The sequence below is a fragment of the Condylostylus longicornis genome, unplaced genomic scaffold (genome assembly GCF_029603195.1).
Source record: "Condylostylus longicornis isolate FDR11 unplaced genomic scaffold, ASM2960319v2 ptg000004l, whole genome shotgun sequence".
NCBI classification, from domain to species: Eukaryota; Metazoa; Arthropoda; class Insecta; order Diptera; family Dolichopodidae; genus Condylostylus; species Condylostylus longicornis.
In genome coordinates, this window is record NW_026577973.1 from 24,435,188 (window position 1) to 24,456,791 (window position 21,604).

The following is a 21,604-nucleotide window of genomic DNA, read 5'->3' on the forward strand; positions in this document are numbered from 1 at the left end:
TGAATTCGATTGCGACGAAATTTTAAAGAACTCATAATCATAGATAATAGACATAAGTACATAAAATTCTATACGAATTTATTATTTGTCAAAACAAAACAATTAATAAAGTCAGTTGAAAATGTAATTTCTTCTTGTAAGTACGTAATGTACTCGAACGGTCCATACTCATACTCGCATAGTACATATTTGCAAAATAACTCATAAAAGTCTGCCGACGGTTGCAAAATAACAAAGCAATATAAAATAAAATGCAAAAACAATTGCCATTGGTAAAAGTCGAAATATATTCGAAATATCGGCTCTAAATGAACTACAATTAAATAATATATGCTTTTTTAAGTTTAAGGTACCGATTCCCATAGTCACGTCACTTTCGTGACGATTGTCACCTTGTTGTGACGTCACGGAGAATGCTTTATTCCCATAGTCACGGAGAGTGACGTGACAAAATTTTGCTATACGATGGTAACAAAATTTTGCTATACGATGAGTGCTATACGATGGTAACACATATTTGTTTGACATTTCCAATAATAATAAATATTGAAAATCAAAAGCGTTTTTTTTTAAGTTTATAAATTCAAAATTTAAAATGAGTTGTATATATTTGTGGTGGTCATCTGACGAGGAAGAAGACAAGGAGGATGAAAAAAAAATAAATTTAATTTCCCAAAGAAAAATGTTAAGGGATAAATGTGATCCTTTAAATTTACCAGACGCAGCGTAAGTTCAATAGTTTACCTTAAATATGTGAATTTAACTCACTGTGTTCTTTACAGTTTCGTGAAATATTTTAGGATCTGCAAGGAAAGTTTCTTGGATCTTCTAAAGATAATTGAGAACAATTCAAAAACTACAGTACGATCATCTTCAGTGAAACCATCAATTTATCATCATTAATATTTTTATTGCTTTTGTTGTTATAATCTTCAACTTCAGTTAAGACATTGGCTGTTACATTTGATAACATTTGGTCTGCCAACATTTCAAATAAACTCTCATTGTTGCTGCTAGAAATGTCAATTATTTCTGTGACCATTTCAGATGAGATATCTCGTTGTACGTCCTCTTCTAGACCAAAAATTTCTCCACCTGAATTTGCTACTTTATCCAGTTGCAAGATTCTTACAATTTCTTCTTCTAAAGAAGTGAATTCATATAATTTATTCAACCCACCCCCGGTTGCCTTCAATTCTTTTTTATTGACACCTATTTTTTTCCTTACTTTTAATTTCATATCTGTCCATACCTAGAATATCAAAAAAATTAAAATATAAACACAAAAGGATCTAAAATTGTTCAAACCTTCTGCCACTCCGACATTGTTTTTATGGGTGATCCTAAGCTGTTAAGCTTATCTGAAATACTTTTCCAAATTTTCCTATAATCGTCTTTATTTGGCATAACATTTCTAGCCAAGTAAACGTTTTCTGCCATACATGCAACCAAACATTCAAATTGTTTTCTGTTTGTAATTTTTATACTGTAAAAATAATTTTTTTTTGTCAATATTGATTAATAATCGTTTCATTTATATTAATAATTTTATTTAATTTTACTTACTTCTTATTTTTACTCATTTTCTTTTCTAAAAAAAATACAAAATTTCCTTAATTAAAAAAAAAAACACAACTCTCACGAATAAAAACTGCGTGACGACTGTCACTCGATTTTCGTGAGGGTTGTCACGAGCGTGACTACAAGAATAGCAAATTTTAACTGTCACGGTGACAACCCCGTGACGTGACTATGGGAATTGGCACCTAATGAAAGTGATACTCACGAAATCAAGAAAATAAATTAAAAAATCAATTTGGTTAGCGTTCCAAAATTTTTAAGTAAAAATAAATTGAGAAATTGATAATGAGGTCTCAGCTTTGATCTCTTTAGTTATGGTTTTTACTAAACGAAGATTTAGCGAACATACATAATTCAATTTTTACTTAAGATTTTAATAAATGCAATTTAATTTGTTCTTCTTCAATACATGAATTATGTTCTTAATAAAATTTATGATGCGAAACGAAAACTTTGTAATACCCGTACAAATGAATGATTACAAAAGTTGTATGATAATTACGAACCAATGTCACATGACATTTTGTGTTTTATGTGCGTTCTATTTTATACAATAATATATATGGCAGTTACCACCTAAACTTATACCATCTCAAAGATTTTTTATTGTAAATAATAGCCATATTAATATATTTGTTTATGCAAAATTTCAGTACTGTAATTTCAATAGTTTTCATAATGTACGACCATTCGACGATCAATAATTGTAAGGACGCTCAACTCGTTTTATAAAATATAATGGCACTACAAAGATATCTGCTTGTGCAAAATTTCAATACTGTAGCTTCTATACTGTAGCTTCTATACTGTAGCTTCTAATACTGTAATTTCTGAGATAATGCTAAAAAACAACTGAAGTTGGTTGCATGGCAACTACCACAAGTAGCTATGAAATGTAACAATTTTTGTCACACATCACAGCCCCAAAAAATATATTTGCTTGTGCGAAATTTAAACGTTACAGATTAATAATATCTGAGATAATGCAAAATAAGTTTTAAAATTGTAGGGTGTCTCACTCAATCCGAAATCACTGACTCAATCAAATAGAGTTCCAATTTAAATAGAGTTCCGGTTCCGGTGAGCTTAGCTCATTTAGTTTTTGAGTTATCATTGACAGACAAGATAAAATTTAACGATTTTGACACGTTAAAATCGAGGATTCGACGCTGATTAAAAACATACACTATTGTGTATATCTCAGATCTAGGCATCTTATTTTCTAACGTTACAAACCATAAGGTATATTTATAATACCCTTTGAGCATACGTTAGTTCCCGTATAATCACACGTTATGTTAGAATTGTTTTGCAAAGAAAACAATTTTTTGTTAAACTAATTATTATGTTACAAAGAACTAATTAACAAGTTAAATATTCCAAATTATTCAATTATGAGACACAAAAATCGGTATAGTTTATCATTTCTGTTTGTGTAAAACTAAAACCATATAAAAGTTTGTGCCAGAATTGTTGAAACTTAGATAATTTTGAAAAAAAAAATGTAAAAATAAATTCTGTAATATAAAAAAGATAAAATACAAAACTTTTTAAGTAAAAACCACAATGAAATAAAGTTCATTTTCATGTTTAAAAACCAAACAAATACGTTATGTATACAATACATTAAATATGTAAATAGTTCAAAAAATGTGTTAATGTAAACAACAGTTGAGAATGAATGTTATCATTCATTTGTACTTATTTGTGCAAGTTTTAGGGGATGTTTTCAGTGTCAGTTGCAATTGAAATAAATTGTTTAATGTTTATTTAAATTCTCAATAGTTGAATACATAAGATATTAAATTTTGTAGAGAAGGGCTTTGTAGAAAACATAATATTGCTTAATCGTTTAAAATGCACAATGTTTTTTACTTTTAAAATACAGATACTCGTATAAGGTATATAAAATATTTTTATGTACTAAATAATTTCTTAAACTAATTTTAAAATAATAACAAATTGTTTTTAATCCTTACATGTAATAAAAACCTCATCAACCCTTAAATTATTTTATATAATTTAATTGAAAATTTAATTTTATATATGCACGCATTTTTAGTAAATTTAATACAAAGTTTGTCAAGATACAAATGCTATTTTAAAATTACCAACTGAAAATAAACTCTTTGAATAAATGAAGCTGAAAGGTAAATTAAATATGTACGTATATGTGCTTTTCGTAATAAAATTTGTTATTTCACTTTGAATTCCTTGTCACGTTCATTGTTCCTTTAATAAACATTAAAGTATTTAGGCAAATTAATTTACCATGGATTCATATTACTTAAATTTCATCTTCTACTTTACTATAGAGTATAGAACGTGACAACATGAAATAAAACGAAATGTGGTATTTTCATTTTTAAGCAGAAAACGATTAAGTAGCAATGTTTTTAAAATTACATTTTCCTTAATAAATAATTAATATGTCTTAAAAATACTTCAAAATTAACAAATATTTTATATTTAAAAAATTTAAAACTATCTTGGATCATAAAGCCCATAAGTGTAAAAGAATTTTTTTTATAAAGAATATTTCTGTAAAATTTGGAGAAAGGTTTGAATTTTATATAAACATTGTTATATAAAATTTTATATAAATGTTCTTGTGTCCTTGTTATAATTTTTTCATTGATTAAAATAAAAAATTTTATTCAAAGTACATACATATATATATAATGTAAGTTGTTTAAAACAAAACAAAAAATTATTTTTCCCTTGGATTTTACTTTTGGATTTTACAAAAAATAAGGGAAAATTATTTTTTACAAAATCTAAATGTAAAATCCAAATAATTTTACAAAAAATTAAAGAAGATTTTTGCTACAAATAAATAAAACCACCAAACAACTTTTTTTTCTTCGACGGAAGAATGGACAGCCATTCGGTAATAAATAAATTGACAATAATTTTTTGTAGATTGCGTTTAAAAGATACATTTTTACACTATTTTGCTATTTAAGAAATTTTTTAGTAGTTCACAATGGCACGTTCAATCAAGATATTTGTATGATTTTAAAATTTAAAGTGTAATAAAAAAAATCCTTTAAATTACAAAAAAAAACACATTTAAAAAACTGAACACTTAAATGTATGCAAAAGAAATTTAAAATTTAAAAACATTTTCTTGTGTATTATGTAATTTTTGTTTTGCTTTCGTTTTTACTATTGTTCTATTATTACATTTACTCTTAAAATTAAATTTAAAACATGACAATGAAATTTTCTTGTTTTTCATTTTATAGGCGTTAAGTAATCACGTGACTTGGTTTTGTTGGAAAATTTGTTTTCTTTTGTAATGTTTTTCTTTTTTGATTTTGAAGTGTTTTTGATTTTGATTACGATTTAATGCTCGTGTTCCTGTTTTGTCACTAAAGTGAAAATCTTATATTGTCAGATTACTTGTGTACTTTAAATTATAATAATAAAAATGCACGTACACAGATAATTTTGATTGCTTTCTGAGTAATATAATGTTTTTGTAAATAATTAAGAAAATAAGTTCTTATAAACTTTTAAATTTCCCAACTTTTTCTTTGTTAAATTTCTAATCCCATGTGAAGGATTGCACTTTTATTGAAACAATATATTCAGTTTTAAATATTATTTCTTTTGTATAAAGAGAACTAGACATTGCATGGAGGAGAAATACGACTTTATAAACGAGATGTACAGCAGAATGTTGGGAGTGTTGATGGACAATCCACTTTCACTATTTATTGCTGAATCATTTATGTCTATATTACAAAAAAAATCAGATGTGGTCAGCACAAAACCGACCGCAATGTGTATTATCTAGTTAAGTGAAAATGTTACAGAACATTATACAAATGCCTGTTAAATACTCCTTTTCAATTTTTAGGGCATTGGTAAGCTTATAGTTAACATGTAAGAAATATGTAAATTTTGCTTTTAGTAGAGTTTCACTTTGTGCCATCCGAATTCCCTGAAATACTCGCCGGTTAATTTTGATGACAACCAGAGCTCAAATATCAAATTTCAAGAAATTCTTTCAATCCGTTCCGTAGATATATTAAAAATGTAAAATCGACCCTCAGATCAGTTTCTGAACCCTTATCTTTCCAAAAAATTTATATGTTCATTGTTTTATTACGAAGAGGCCTGAGTGAAGCTTATATATGAAATTTGAAGTAAATCGGTTAAGTGTTTTCTTTAAAATGATCGAAAATATAAAACAGGCCCGCTAAAAGTGCAGTTCCCGAGGCCTAATATATCCCAAAAGGTCAATCCTTGCCACAGTCGAAATAAAGTTACATCGTATAAAATTTCATCGAAGTTGGTTCAGCCGAACTTGAATTACAAGCGTGCACACACAGACCGACAAACAGACAGGTTGCTAAAAATAGTTTATTTACACTTCCCTACCATGGAGAAATGCATTGCCACCGAAAACTCGGTATGCGAGATTTGTTGCCATCACATAACATACCTATTGTAAACAAGATACGGTCGGTAAAGAGATACCTTTTAAAAATCCTTTTTTAATGGTATATCCTTTCATACTTTACAATTTATATGAATGATTTTATAAATTTAAAGAAACAACAATAATATATATCAAAACAAAGCCATTTTTATTATGGTATATACTTATTTTAAATTAATAGCCTTAAACTAAAAAACACATTTCTACGATCTTTTAGAATTTATCTTAAGCAATGCGTCTCGAATGCAGAAAGATTTTAAAATTTTTTATATAATAACCCTTGACACTTTTTTTTTGTGTTAAATAAAACACTTTATTTATAAGCTAAAATATACATACCCACTCAATAATAGAATTAGCATAAAAGGGCGAATTGGATTTAAATATAATTTTTGTTTTTGAAATTTATTTAACACAATTGTTTTTTTTAGGGTATTTAATAAGAAATTGATCTTATTTTTTATACAAGGCATATATCTATTTAAAGAAATCTAATAGGTGAGTTCATAACCAACATTGTTCTTCTTGGCTATTTTGAAAACATTTATTACCTCGTTTCTTGTATTCACCAGATTCAAGAATGTCTGTTAATTATTTTTTCAATTATGCGAAGTAAATTTTAGCTAATTGTAAAAATGCAATTTCTGCTAGCTGATTTCTTTGAAAAACTTTTGCTCATCCTAATTATGCTTTTGAAAATATTCGACTAGTACATACAGTTCCAGCTTGTGAAACGAAATAATGTCTGTGGAATTCTGAAAAAATTTATGATATGCGACATCTGTCCAAAAATAGTGTATTTGTATTTCTCCATCATGGAGAAACGTATTTCTTTTTAAAATTCGACATGTGAAAATTTGTGCCATCGCAATTCCTTCACTTCATATTCTACATGCTTGTTTTGTATTTTGTGACCGATACATTTTCCTGTCATATGACAATGTTTTACATAATATTATATGAAACATAAACGTTATTACTAGACGACTGCAATCATCCCATTTTTGAAATTATATAGGCGTTTATATACTGGCGTCATATTTATTATTCTTAAAAAAATGTGAAAATACGGAAACAGTAATTATTTTATAGGTTCAATGCGCTTTCCACGTTGCAAAATAATTCACGATTTCTACATTACAATCTTTGTCGATAATTTTACAATAATACATGACTTAAACAAAAAAAGCAATTGTAATAAAAATAAAAGTTAGAAAATTGAATACAAAAAAGTGTATTATGTTTTAAGCACTTTTCCAAAAAAATTTTGAAATAAAGTGCTTATTAGTTTTACTCTGTCCGTCCGTCTGTCCGTATGTCCGTTTACAAAACTTCTACACGCTTGAAGATAGAAAGCTGAAATATTATACTTAAACTTTAGAAAAACCTTTAGCCGATAAAATTTACCGTTATCTAAAGTTTGTTTTTTCCAAATTTTTGATACCATTTTCCTTTCAAACCGTACATTGTGGGAGTCTGAAATTTTAACAACTTTTATACACTAATAAATGCTACATTTCGTTAGGAGAAAATTTTTTTCCATCTCCACCCTCTATCAAATTATCGCTTCTTGAAATTTGTAACATCTCAATTTTTGACACCTTATATTTCCGAAACCGCAAGCTCTTTCAAATTTCTATAAATGCAAAAAGCTAACGGTAAATTCAATGACAATAAAAAATATAATTATTTTTCTTAACTCACTCAATTAACCCTTAAAATTGAGCATTATGGTAACCCTTCTTTAAATTAATTTTTGCTTTATTTCAGAGACTGCATAAATCGTTCATCCTAAATGTATGCAATCCTTAATATGAATGAAAATAATTTTAATGGTGTCGTGGGTATACACAGATTGTTTTTAAAAGAAGTATTTTTAATTGTTGAAGAGAAGAGTGTTACAATACAAACCATTGGTTTGACCCAACTTTATTTATATATCATACATTATGTAGTGAAGAAATATCATAAAGTGTTATTAATAACTCCCACAAAAGTAAAAATTTTGAAGCCGAAACCCAAAAGCATTGCAAGGCTGTTCAAATCAGTAGCTATAGTTAATTTTCAATTAAATTTAGTTTTGTAATTAATTTATCATATAAACTAAAAATATCAGTACCTACAGTTAAAATTAGGTTATACTAAAATGACTGACGTCACTATGTGTCACACTGAAATTTTCTGAGTTATGTAGGAAAAACTTAAAATAAGAACACTATTCAGAAAGTTCAACTGTTCAGAAAGTTGAAAGATAATAATAAAACAAAGGCAAAAACAGAAAAATGTCCTTTATTATTTTTGTTTTTACTCTTTTCGTTTTCCTCTGCTTCCAATTTGCATATCATACATCAATATACTTCAAGCGAACAAAGGCGAAGTTTAATGGTAGAGTTTTAACCATCTTCTAGTTCATAATTACTTTTCCTTTTGAATATTTCTAATTTTCCAAGGATAATGGTTTATTAGTTTTTATATCTTTTTTATGTTAAATTAATTTACAAAATTATTTAGTTTCACTTTTAGTTTTAATGACTTAGGAAATTGAAAACAAATATATTTATAATGATATCAAGTAACCGAAAACGTATGTGAGCGCAAGGGCACTAATAACAACCGTAATAACATATTGACCTAATTAAGCAGAAAAATATAATAAAAAGGGTTCTTTTAGGAACAATTTTTCTATTTTCTTCTTATGTATTTTTTTGTTTTCTCTTTATTTGCTGTGTAATGAAATCTTCCTTGAGAAGATGCAAAATTATATATAAAACTTTTTCATTTGCGAACTTATCCTTTTCTCTTAATTATGTTTAAATTACAATAATAACAAATTTTTTTTAGTAATTGTAATCATATTATTTTGAATGCTAATTGAAATTAGTTCAATTTCTATGATATTATGACGATGTGGATTACTTAGACTTCTACTAATTGAAATTAGCTCAAACTAGATGCATGACAACATTAGGAGCATAAAATTAATTTTGAATATAAACATGATGGACTTTTACTACGATTATCGGAAAAATTTTGGGAAAATAAGAATTTTAACTCAACTCACAACACACTGGTAGTAAAAAAATTAACTGGATCTTGTTTAAATTGTTTTGTTTTTAAATAAACTTTGAAGTTCATATTCGCTACCTATTTATTTCAGTGTACAAACGCATTCTTTTGATTCTTAAAATAAAACGAGAAAAAATAAAGTTGACCGTGTCATCTCTGTGATACCCGTACGAATTTTTTATCCTTTGTGCGAGTAAATATGCCACAGGTGACTATGGGGGACTATGACTTAAAGTTGCCGTATTACCATGTTAATTTTTGCAAAATTCAGTACTGTGGTTTAAATATTTTCCAAGGCATGGACAAACCGCTATTGAAGTTGTATGGCAGCTACAACAAGAAGTTAAGAAATTTCAATGATTTTTATCACACATAATAGCCGTAATAATACACTTGTTTTCAAGAAATTTTTATATTATAGCTCCATTAGTTTCTGAGATAATCCCAAATAACTTTTGTAGTTATATGGAAGCTGTCACAAGAGCTCATGAAATCACAACAACTTTTAATGAATATAACTACCACTTTACCATATTGTATTTTCCAAAATTTCAGTACTGTTAGGTTGAATAGTTTTTTAGATATGTAGTTGTATGGCACCTACCCGAACCAGTACCTCGATATTTAAATATGGTTCTGGCATTTACTATAACAAATCATTTGTGTAATAATAAATAAAAAATAAAATAAAAATTCTATAACAAAAATTTGGTGAACTTAGCTCAATTAGTTTTTAAGTTATCGTTGGGACCGACGGACATGCAAATCTAAATCGACACAGAATTCCACGCCGATCAAAAACATACACTTGAATCTATATCTCAGACTTTTATTTTTAGAGTTTCAAACGGTAAGGCAAATTACGTTTCTTTTTTCTTACCTTTATGTTAATTACTGTACGATTTCTTACCTATGAGTGTAAACTATAATAGCAATAAAGGACATAATATGTATACATAACTATTAAACCTAAATTGATAATATTTTTTTATTTTTAATGTTTTTTTTATGTATTTTAGTGTTCGCAAGAAATATAGAAACAAAGTTCTAATTACTTATTTAACACATAATTGCAATAGAGTTCGAGAAATATAGCGACCATATAAAATATGGAAACGAAATTTATTTGTAATAAAGTTTTTTTTTCTGTAGCCCAAGAGTACACCACTACAATTTAAAGTATATACGTTTACATTTTTTTATAATTTTTTATTCATTCATAACAGACCAACTTAGACCATTTGAGAATTTTAATTATTTCTAAGGTTGCGTCAATATATTTCAACAATGCTCTTTTATTGTCCCTTTTATCTATACGAAAATAATACAATATAATTTTTCAAAGGACACTAAAGGTTTTATTCAATTATACATAAATATTTGTATATTTATTCTGAAATTGACGTTTTCCTTATAACAATGGTCATACGCGAATTGAGTAGATTCAAAATATATGAAATCTTAAGTCAAAATGTTTATTATATTTACAATTCAAAAGTTTACATATCACATTCTGCACATTTAATTTTTATTCTTTTAGTCAGAAAATGCTACTGATTTTAATTTAAACTTAAAAACTAATTTGAGTCTAGTTTAATTTTATATTCTAAGGCTTCGAGGAGCTCATTTCGGACCAATAATATATACAATGAACTATTTAATTCGCTGGAATTGTATATAGTCAGGAAAGCGTAAGGAGGGTACTATTTAAACTTTGTTCTCTTTGATAAAAAAAAATTTCAAGATCTATAACAAAATAGAATTTTTTATAAAAGAATTTCAAAAAATAACTCCAAAAAAGGATCACGTAAAGTATATGGTCGCAAGTTTTTCAATTAATATTGTGTTGACGAAATTCAGTTTTCTTTTATGAACTAAAATTAACTAAATCCTATTTCACTTTACCTATTTAAAAATAAGACAGCACTTATTTTATACAGATTCTTTCTCACATTCATTTATATGCATTGAATGTAAAATAATTCCTATAAATATATTTGGATTTACTTTTTCTCAGTTGAATGTCATTGTTAAGAAATTTTAAAATTAAAAAATATTTTAGATAAAATATTAGCTTGGATAACATATTGATTTAATAAAATATTTAATAAAATATTTTTATTATTTCTTTGATTACTTTTTAATCGCCCTAAACATTTCACAAATTTTCAATCCCTTCAATAAAATTTGTACGCTATGGTATATGATTTTCCATTCAAAAACCCTCATCATTTATTGTGTCTTCCTGTTTTAAGAATTATACATACATATTCCAAAAACACTTTAGGCTAAGGAAACTCAATCATAAATTAGTAAAAAAAAATCATATGAGAATTTTTAGAACTCTTTTGTTTTAATTCTCATATTTTTCTGAAATATTTTTGCAGCATTTTTGGACTCTTCGTTAGATTAAGAAGAAAAATTCACAGACCTTATTTTCTTATTTTTTAAATAACTTTTATTAGATAATTATGTTCATCTACACTCTACAAACTTTTCGTACTGAAATACATTTTCCTTGTACACTATCGTGTTGCTAGAAATATAAAATTATAAGAAGAATAAATATGTAATAAAAATTGCTTAAAACGTTTGCTCTTCTGTTTGAAAAAGAAACTTCAATTATAATTTTCGGATGTCAAAAAACAATGTATTTGTATGTATGTGTATGTGCATTAAAACGTCTCAAATTGAAAAGAAGGTCTCTATGGAGAAACTTAACAAGAAAAAAGAAACGAAAGAAGATCTGAAATCATTAAAGAAAATATGCAAGGAAGATGTAGGTCCTTTTTCACTCTTCTTTTCTTTTTTGTAAACTACACATTTTCTAAGTGTACGTTAATTTCTATATAACGAAAACGTTCCGAATACATATTATGTATGTAGAGCATATTAAAGAAGTAAAAGAAAGGGAAATTATAGCAGTTGATTGTGTATATAAAAAGGATATTATCTTTAAATAAAGAAAATGAAATTATTTAGACGTAAACTAATTCGATTCTAGATTGTTTAAGAATATACCTCTTAAAATAATTTTATTCTAAGCTGTATAAATTATGTATTCGATTATTTAATCTTCGGATAAATTGGAATTTTCGCATCATAAAAATTTTTATATTACTTATATCAAATTTAGTAAAAGTTATGACTTGCCTAAGTATGATAATTGTAATAAGGAATAATTTTGAAAAGGTGCACCGTGAACTTAACCAAAAGTTCAATTAGTAGATGAGAAAATCAAATTTCTTATCTTAAAATGTTAACAAAAATAAATTAATAGAGATTTCTAAATTGTTTCATCGGTTACTTGAAGGTTACAGTAAAAAAACTTAAATATACGGACATTTTTGGAGAAAATAAATTGAAATCGCATGTTAATTTACTAAATTAAACTCAAGGGATTGTTGCTGTTTGCTTTAAATAAAAAAAAAGAATGAAAAATTTTATTTTTTATTTTCATAAAATTGTATTGATACTTTAAGTAATATGAGAGTTGTAATCTCTAAATTCTCTCTACATTGACTACATAATATTTTCAGAAATAAGTTAAGGATTTTTAAAAAAAAAGATGTTTCCTCTTGAATGTTCAGAATAATGATTTCTAACTTAATATTTTAGGTAATAACTGTAAAAAAATAAAAAAAAGTAGTATATATTAGGGAATAACTGGAGAATAGGTCAACAACAATTATTTTTATGAAATGAAATACTTTTAATAACTTCATTTTTTAAGGAAAATGTGCTATTTTACCAATCAATGGTTAATTTCGAAATAATTTTTTTGGTGATTATTATAGAGCCTTATTCTAGTTGTCGAAGTAGAGCGACAATTGTCGTTACGACTTAAATTTGATATTCTAAGCGGCGATTGCAGTGACAATCGTCGGGGAATAGCGGGAAAATGTGTTTCAGCCATATTCCAGTTGTCGTTCTGATGCGAGATATGTATTTTGTAGTGAAAGAAAGTGACAAGAAAGAAGGATAAACCAAAAATGCAAGTTAAAACAAAACAATTAACAAAATCATAAAAAAATTAATTTTATACAGAAATCAAGTCATAAAATATATAATTTAATTTTTGTATTTATAAATTTGAAGAATTGGAAATTTCATGACAGGGAACACCTTTTACGGGTACTCGTTTTTAATAGTTTATAAATCTGTGAATAAAATAAAATGTTTGCAACTAATTTACTAGAAAAAATTTGGCAAATCCAATGGATTAGAGCTGTCGCTAATCTTAAATCTTTCGATCCTTAATTGTTGTTTTTTTTTAATTTCATCACTACCGGAATGAGACGAATTCGTAAACCATAATGCAAATAACATTTTTTATTATTTAAAAATATATATTTATACACTGAAAATTTTTTTTAGTTTGAACTTTACTCGCCGAAATTTCTTTTAAAAATGTATCAATTTCACTTGAAAGGTTTCATTTTCGATTATTTCTCGCACTCGCGTCACTCGACAACCAGAATACCACATTTCAAATCATGTGACAGCGACAAATGTCACGTAAGTGACGCGGCAACTAGAATAAGGCTAATAATATTGTCAAAAATATATTAAGTTTTAATTACGCTTCGCAGAAATTTTCTTTTTTTCAGGAGCTCAAACACATTTTTAATATAAACAAGTAATAAAAGATATTGTTCGCACTCCAAAATTTAGAAAAATTTTTGTGTTAGAAAATTTTGTTATTACTTTAAACATATTTTTAAAAAAATTAGCAAAGCTCTTCGAGACCACACAAACAACAAGCACTTCTCAGAAAAATAAAATATGCGAAACGAATATTTTTTAAAAAACACTATTACTTTTCAAGAAATGAATTGTTCTAATAAATAGAACAGTAAAACTACTACTGCCCTAATGTATAAAATGTACATTTGTATACGCACTAGGCTTGCGACCTGCAATTACGGGCATTCATAAAATACATATGAAATTAATGATTACAATATGCTCATGAAAAGCATCTCATGTTTATTTTCTTGTTCCTGAAGACATAACTAAAAACATACGTATACTAACAATATAATGATAATAGCAATAAACAATTGTGCACATATTTATTAACATTTGCGTACAGTAGCAATGTTCCATAAATTATTTCTATAGTTAAGGTCAAAATAGAATATTACCCGGGTTTTTTTATACATTTTAGTTTTAAAATTATACTTTAATTAAATTCTGAAAACGTACCTATGAATAGTCTAAAATTTAGTTTATTCCCAAGTGTTTATTCCAAATTAATTTCAAATTGTTTATCACGAACTTAAATTTTTTCACTCGCTATTTCTTAAACACTTTACTTATAGTTTTTAGCACTTTTCCAAAAAATTTTTGAAAGAAAGTGCTTATTAGTTCCACTCTGTCCGTCCGTCTGTCCGTGTGTCTATTTACAAAACTTCTACATCCTTGGAGATAATTTTATATTTACATAGATCTTTACTAAAAACTTATTTCCGTAGAATAAAATTGTCACCTATCTCTCCTCCTCTAAGAGTAATACTCCATAAAACCCTAACTATGGTATATTATAACTACTTATTGCAGTGAAACCATAAGCATTTTTCAAATTTCGTAAAAGCGAAAATATAGTGTGGCTTCCTCTATATTGCGGCATACAATTTCTGAGCTTTAAAAAAACAAAATTGCCGTTAAAATTTACCGTTATCTGGATTCTAGAACCCGTTTTTCCAAAAAAAAAAATTTTCCCCATCTTCACTCCCTCTCAAGTTATCAGCTCTCGAAATTTGTTAAATTTGAATATTTGACATCCTTTATTTCCGAAACCACAAACTTTTTCAAATTTTATAAACGCTGAAAGCTAACGGTAAATTCCGTGCCATTAAAAAACAATTATTTTTCTTAACTCACACAATTAACCCTTAAAATCGAGCATTGTGTTAACCCGTCTTTAAATTTATTTTTGCTTAATTTCAAAGATTGAATAAATCGTTCACCCTAAATATATGCAATCCTAGAAATAGTTTCGTATATGAATGAAAATAATTTTAATAGTGTGGTAATATCTAGTATCCAGGTGCAATTGAATCAAGCTATTCGACTGGCTTTAGGGGCCTTGAGAACGACAAATGAGTTGGTGCGTTACTAATTGAGTCGAGTTTTCCGACTTTTACCGAAAGGAGAAATTTTTATCTTGTAGGTTTGTTCATGATCAATATGGTGACAGAAGTAGACCTTTGAATATTGTAGTCGCGGCGCTGTATAAAAATGATATAGTGATGTCCCATAAGTCCTCGCTAACCACAGCTATATAATTATCTAAAAATGCGGGAACAGCATTCGAGAATTCTTTGCCAAACACACACAATTTTAGGCCTTGGTCTTTTGATTCAATACAGAATCTTACTGATACGTCGATATCTCGTTTTTGGAAGTCTAGCTCATAGTTACAACCATCATTTTTTGGCACTTATAGAATTGAATCCTAATTCTTATATGGTGTACACAGATGTTTCTAAAACTACGGAGGGGGTAGCTTACGCTGTAGTTGATGAACAAAAATTGTTAATTAGGAAAAATATGGCACTAAACGTTGAGATTTACAATGCGGAAATCGCTGCCTTGTACGAAGCACTGCTGTACTGTAATGGGCTCGATCAAGAATCAATAATAATATTCTCAGATAGTCTGTCCGCTCTGAATGCAATCAGGAATTTTAGAAATAGACAGTCCATCATTCGGGCGATTTGTAATATTATTGTTTCTTACACTAAAAGAATTAGAATAGTATGGATACCGGATCATTGCAATATAAGTGGGAATGTTTTTGCGGATAAGGAGGCCAGATCTGCTATTGGTAGTCCTTGCGTCAATAGATTTATTTATTTTCGATCAGCTAAGACAAAGGAAATTAAAAACTACATAGATACCAAAATGCAGGAGAGCTGGTGTACCTCTGGTATAGCTTTCTCAGATGCCATTGGCCGCGCGCTGCTCCTCCGGTGTACAAGATAGGTAAGAGATTTGTAGAAACAAAAATTTGCAGATTGCGTCTGGGTCACACGCTGTTCACGAAGAAATGTCTATTTGATAACACTAGTGCGCCGACTTGTTCCTTTTTTGGCAATATTTTAAATGTTAAACATATTTTTATGGAATGCTTTGTTACTAGGGATTATTTGGAGTCCTGCTCTAAAGATTTCTATGAAATTTTGCTTCCAATAACCGAGAATATCAATTTTATTAAGAGTATTTGTGACCTATATGAAATATAATGTGGTTACAACAACTATGTTACTTACGCAATGCTGTAAACAGAATTTAAATTTATATAGCTTAAGAAGAGTTGGGAGCAGCATTCTTTTTCTACTAATCTTTTCGATCTGAAAAATTTGAAATTCTCTGTAAAATTTCTAATAGTAAATAATTTAAAATATATTTCCATAATTTACAATTTTCAATATAGAACATTAGAATCCAAAAATATATGTTCGAAATGACTATGAAATAATATCTAAATTTAAATTTCTAATTAAATAACTATATTAAATAACAGATTAAATTTATTTTCTGTAGAAGATATTAATTCAAACGAGAAAAAATAGAGTTGACCTTGTCAACTCTGTGATACCCGTACGAATTTGTTAATCTATGCGCGAAAAAATAAGCCATAACTGACTATGGGACAGACAATGACTTTAAGTTGCCGTAATACCATATTAATTTATGCAAAATTTCAGTACGGTATTTTTCATAACACTGTGTGTGCCAAACTACTATTGAAGTTGTACGGCAGCTACCAGAAAGAACCAAGAAAATTTTAACGAATTTTATCAAGCAAATCGGTCCTACTAATATATTCGCTTGTGTGAAATATCAATATTACAGCTTTTATAGTTTCTGAGATACAGCCAAATAACTTTTGAAGTTATACGACAGCTACCAGAAGGAGCCAAGCAATTTCAACGACTTTTAAAAAAACACATTGGCCCTACTAATATATTCACTTATGTGAAATTTCAATACCATAGCTTTTATAGTTTCTGAAATATAGCCAAATAACTTTTGAAGTTGTATGGCAGGTACGAGAAGAAGCCAAGTAATTTCAACGACTTTTATCAGACACATTAGCCCTACTAATATATTCGTTTGTGTGACATTTCAATACCATAGCTCTTATAATTTCTGAGATATAGTCGAATAACTTTTGAAGTTGTATGGCAGGTACCAGGAGGAGCCAAGTAATTTCAACGACTTTTATGAGACGTATTAGCCCTACTAATATATTCGTTTTTGTGAAATTTCAATACCACAGCTTTTATAGTTTCTAAGATATAGCCAAATAAATTTTGAAGTAGTACGGCAGCTACCCGAACCGGTACCCCCGATCATGTCCAATTTAAATAGGGTTCTGGCACTTACTACAATTAATCATTTGTGAAAATTTTATGAACTTAGCTCAATTAGTTTTTGAGTTATCGTGGGGACGGACGGACGGACGGACGGACTGACAGACAAAGCTAAATCAACTCAGAATTCGACGCTGATCAAAAAAATGAACTTGAGTCTATATCTAAGACCGTTATTTTTTAGCGTTACAAACGGTAAGGAAAATTTAGTATACCCTTCGAACATACGTTCGTACGGGTATAAAAATGTTGTATTCAATAAAAGTCTATGGATATATTTATTGATTTTGATATTTGTTTACAACTTCAAATTTAAATTAAATGTTATATTGCGTGTGAATCAAAAGACTGTGACCGAAATTCTATTTTAATTAATATGTAACTCAAACTTAATTCTTCATTGAAATATGCAAACATTTTCGTTTATTTTTAGCAAAGTTATTTGATATTTCAACATACTATATAACTTTATAAAACTGGGTCAAACTAATAGTTTGTAAAATAGCTGTTACAAACAATCTATTACACTTAACTATTTTTATTCATTCATCAAAATATTTCCAATTATTCATTACATATGATGAAACAAAAAAAAATTTAAAGAGGTGTTATTATAATTGTCGAACTCAAGCATTAGCTACGTGAGTTAATTTACTTACATAATTAAATTTTTTGATTGCGTGACATTTACTGTCTGTTTCTCGCACTGGTCAAGTTTGCAATTTCGAAAATAAGGTGCCGAAAATTCAATACTTACGAATTTCCTCTACGGAAACAATTTTTTATAACATATGTAGATATCTGTATATAAATGTAAAATTTCAGCTGTTTATTTTAAAGAGTGTAGAAGTTTTGTAAATGAGCAAGGGGTCTACAGACAAGTCAAGTGGTAATTTTGTATAGAAACTTTTGAGAATAGTGTAATGAATTAATTCAAGTATTAATCATTACAGTTTTTTACAATACTTCTAAATTATGAGAAAACGTTATTTAAATTTAATTTTTATTATGGTCAATATCCATTAATACATGAGTATGTCAATTTTACACATAGAGACATACGAAAACAACATATGTATGTATATACATACATACTTATGTGTGGTAAATAACATTAGAGAGCAGTTTACCTTTGTCATTTTAAAGGTTATTTAAAGTACATTTATACAAGAATATGTTAGCGTACGTGAATGTCAACAACAACACACGTTATTTCTTTTTTTTTATTGAATTTTTGTATTTCTTATGTTGTGTAAGGATCAAAAGTTTCACTAACATTATTTTAAAGAAATTCATCTCCTCTTTCCACTATGTTGGGTTTCTGATAGTTGAAATATTACTATAGGTTTAGAAGAGAGCAAAAAGAAGATTTTTGCATGTATTAAGTTTGCTAACGCATTACTGACCCCCCATATTCACGTATAGTTTTTTACATGAATTTCTTTTTCTTGTCAAAAAAATTAATGAAAATAGTCTGAGGAAGGACGTGTACAATCTCTGATGTAGAAGTTTTAAGTCTTTGTAACTTGGAAAAATTATAGATCGATTTTTCGAAAAGCTTCATTAATAAAAATTAAGTTTTATTTTAATCAAAATTCTGTTTCGTTCTTTGTTTTTAAGGAAGGTTATGTGATGGCAACAAATTTTGCATATCGAGTTTTCGGTGGGAAGGCACTTCTCCATAAATAAACTATGTTTAAAGATGTGTGGGTCAATCAGTCTGTCGGTCTGTCTTGCTGTGTGTGTACGCGTCTATCTCAAGTTTTGCTGAATCGATTTTCATGAAATTTTATATATTAGTTTGTTTTGGCTATGTCACGGATTGAACAACTTTTGGAACATATCGGGCCTGTGGAACTGAAATTTTTGGCGGCCTTATTTTGATTTTTGCCTATATAAAGAGAAATAATCAAGCAATTTCCTTGAGATATAATATTTAAATTTGGAGTGTTAAAACAATGAACATATAAACTTTTTGAAACCATCGGGGCTCGGAAACCAAACTAAGGGCCGATTTTACACTTTTTATCATATTTAATGCACAGACTAACTTTTTATCATATTAATGGAACAGATTAATAGAATTTCTTGAAATTTGATATTTAGATTTCTTGAAATTTGAGCTCTGGTTGTTACCGAAACTAACTGGGGAGTTATGGGGAATGCACAGACTAACTTTTTATCATATTAATGGAACAGATTAATGGAATTTCTTGAAATTTGATATTTGAGCTCTGGTTGTTACCAAAACTAACTGGGGAGTTTTTCGGGGAATTCGGACAACACAAAGTGAAACTACTAAGAGCTAAATTTACATTTTTCTAGATATCTTAACTAAAAGCTTACTAACGCCCTAAAAATTTAAAAGAAGTGTTTAAAAGGCATTTTTATAATATTTTGTAACACTTAACCTTAACTAGAAAGTAAACATTGCGGTCGGTTATGTGCTGAGCACATCAGATTTTTTCATTACTAACGAAGAATAATGATTCAAGTGCAAACTTTTTTTAAATGAGGGTTTTGCGAAAAGGAAAAAGTTCTTAAAGTGAATGTAAACCTGAACATAAACGTAGAGAATAGGAAGAATACTGAAAACTGTTAAAATGTAAGAACCAACAGTAAAAAAATATTCTTTTTGAAGAAAAGTTAAATTCACAAATTTTTAAAACACGAAATTCTTTAACATTCAGGTCCTTCTATAATGTGATTAATCATCATTTTATGAAATAACAAGTAAAAGCGTTTCACTCGGTAAAAACCGACCGGATTATACCCTATCTAGAAGTAGCTTCCACTGTTATATACCAAGTATTCTAACCTGATAAACCACTCTATGGAAACCGCATGGGTATGTCTGACCTATAATTGGATACACGAGTGCTAAGTTTTATAAATCTAACTCTATTATTTTCCCAAATCATTAAAATTTGTTTTAGAGTTGTATGGCAACTACCCGAATCTATCAAGTTATTCCAACAAAACTTCAGGGATATATGTGACGTTTAATTGAACACACGACTACCAAATTTCATGAATATGACTTTATTATTTTTCCAAATATTTAAAATTAGTTTTGAGAGCTGTATGGCAGCTACCTGAACCAGTGCACACATTCCATTAATTTAGAACATATGTAGAGTGTAATTGGACACATAGTTGCAAATTTTGATATTAATGTCTTTATTAGTTTTTTAAATATTTGAAAAAACCTCTTTGAGTTGTATGGCAGCTACCCGAACCCGTTGTCCGAATTGGTCAAATTACAATATCAGCCGTCGTTTGCGCAAAAAAAAACCACTTGTGAAAGTTTGGTGCCGATTGCTTTATTCGTTTTTGAGTTATCGTGCGATCAGACGGACATTTCTAAATCAACGCAGAATTTTAGACTGAGCAAGAATATATGTATGTATATGTCCATACATATATGTATATATATCCACATATCTATATTAACAATATACATATGCATATATATCCACACCGGACACGACTCCTTCAAGTGGTTACAAACTCCATACCAAAGGGAATATATCTTTCACGAAGTGTATGGTATAAAAAAACTTATTACATTTATAAATGTAAATAATATTAAAATAACAATTAGATTTTTGCATTTTAATGAAATGAATTGAAGTTTCAAATTTCCATGTGGTTAGTACACAGTACAAGTTCTCACAGCTGCCCAAAGGATCTTAGACCTATCAGTTTAACGTCTTTTCTATTAAAGATATTGAAAAAGTTAATGGAAGTATACATAAGGAGTAACCTTAACCCAAGGCTTATATCTCCGGCACAACATGCGTATCGTAAGGGGAGGTCAACGGAAACGGCTCTTTGATACACTACATTGAAAAATCTTTGGACTGCAGAGAGTATACGATGGCTGCCTTGCTGGATATTGAGGGCGCATTTAGCAATGTCGAGTCGCGGGCTATCACTCAGGCGCTGTAGGGGCTCTCGATTCATGGCTCTGTGATTGCTCTGATAGACAACATGCTGTCAGGTAGAACCACCAGGGCTAGCTTTGGGGGATCATGCATTGAGCACTCCGTTGGCAGGGGCACCCCGCAAGGGGGTTCCCCGAACACAGTGGGGTTCCGGGTAACTGCAAGGCGGGCGAGCT

At 28.5% G+C, this 21,604-nt stretch overlaps 1 protein-coding gene across 1 annotated transcript; it reads right to left on the reverse strand.

Moving 5' to 3' along the window:
* Positions 1-856: 856 nt before the first annotated feature.
* On the reverse strand, positions 857-3,863 carry LOC129607668 (uncharacterized). Its single transcript, XM_055518813.1, has 3 exons — positions 3,853-3,863; positions 1,309-1,486; positions 857-1,252 (listed from the first exon to the last, which is right to left on the reverse strand). The coding sequence occupies exons 1-3, from the start codon at positions 3,861-3,863 to the stop codon at positions 857-859; spliced, it is 585 nt and encodes a 194-aa protein (XP_055374788.1).
* Between the last annotated feature and the right edge of the window lie 17,741 nt (positions 3,864-21,604).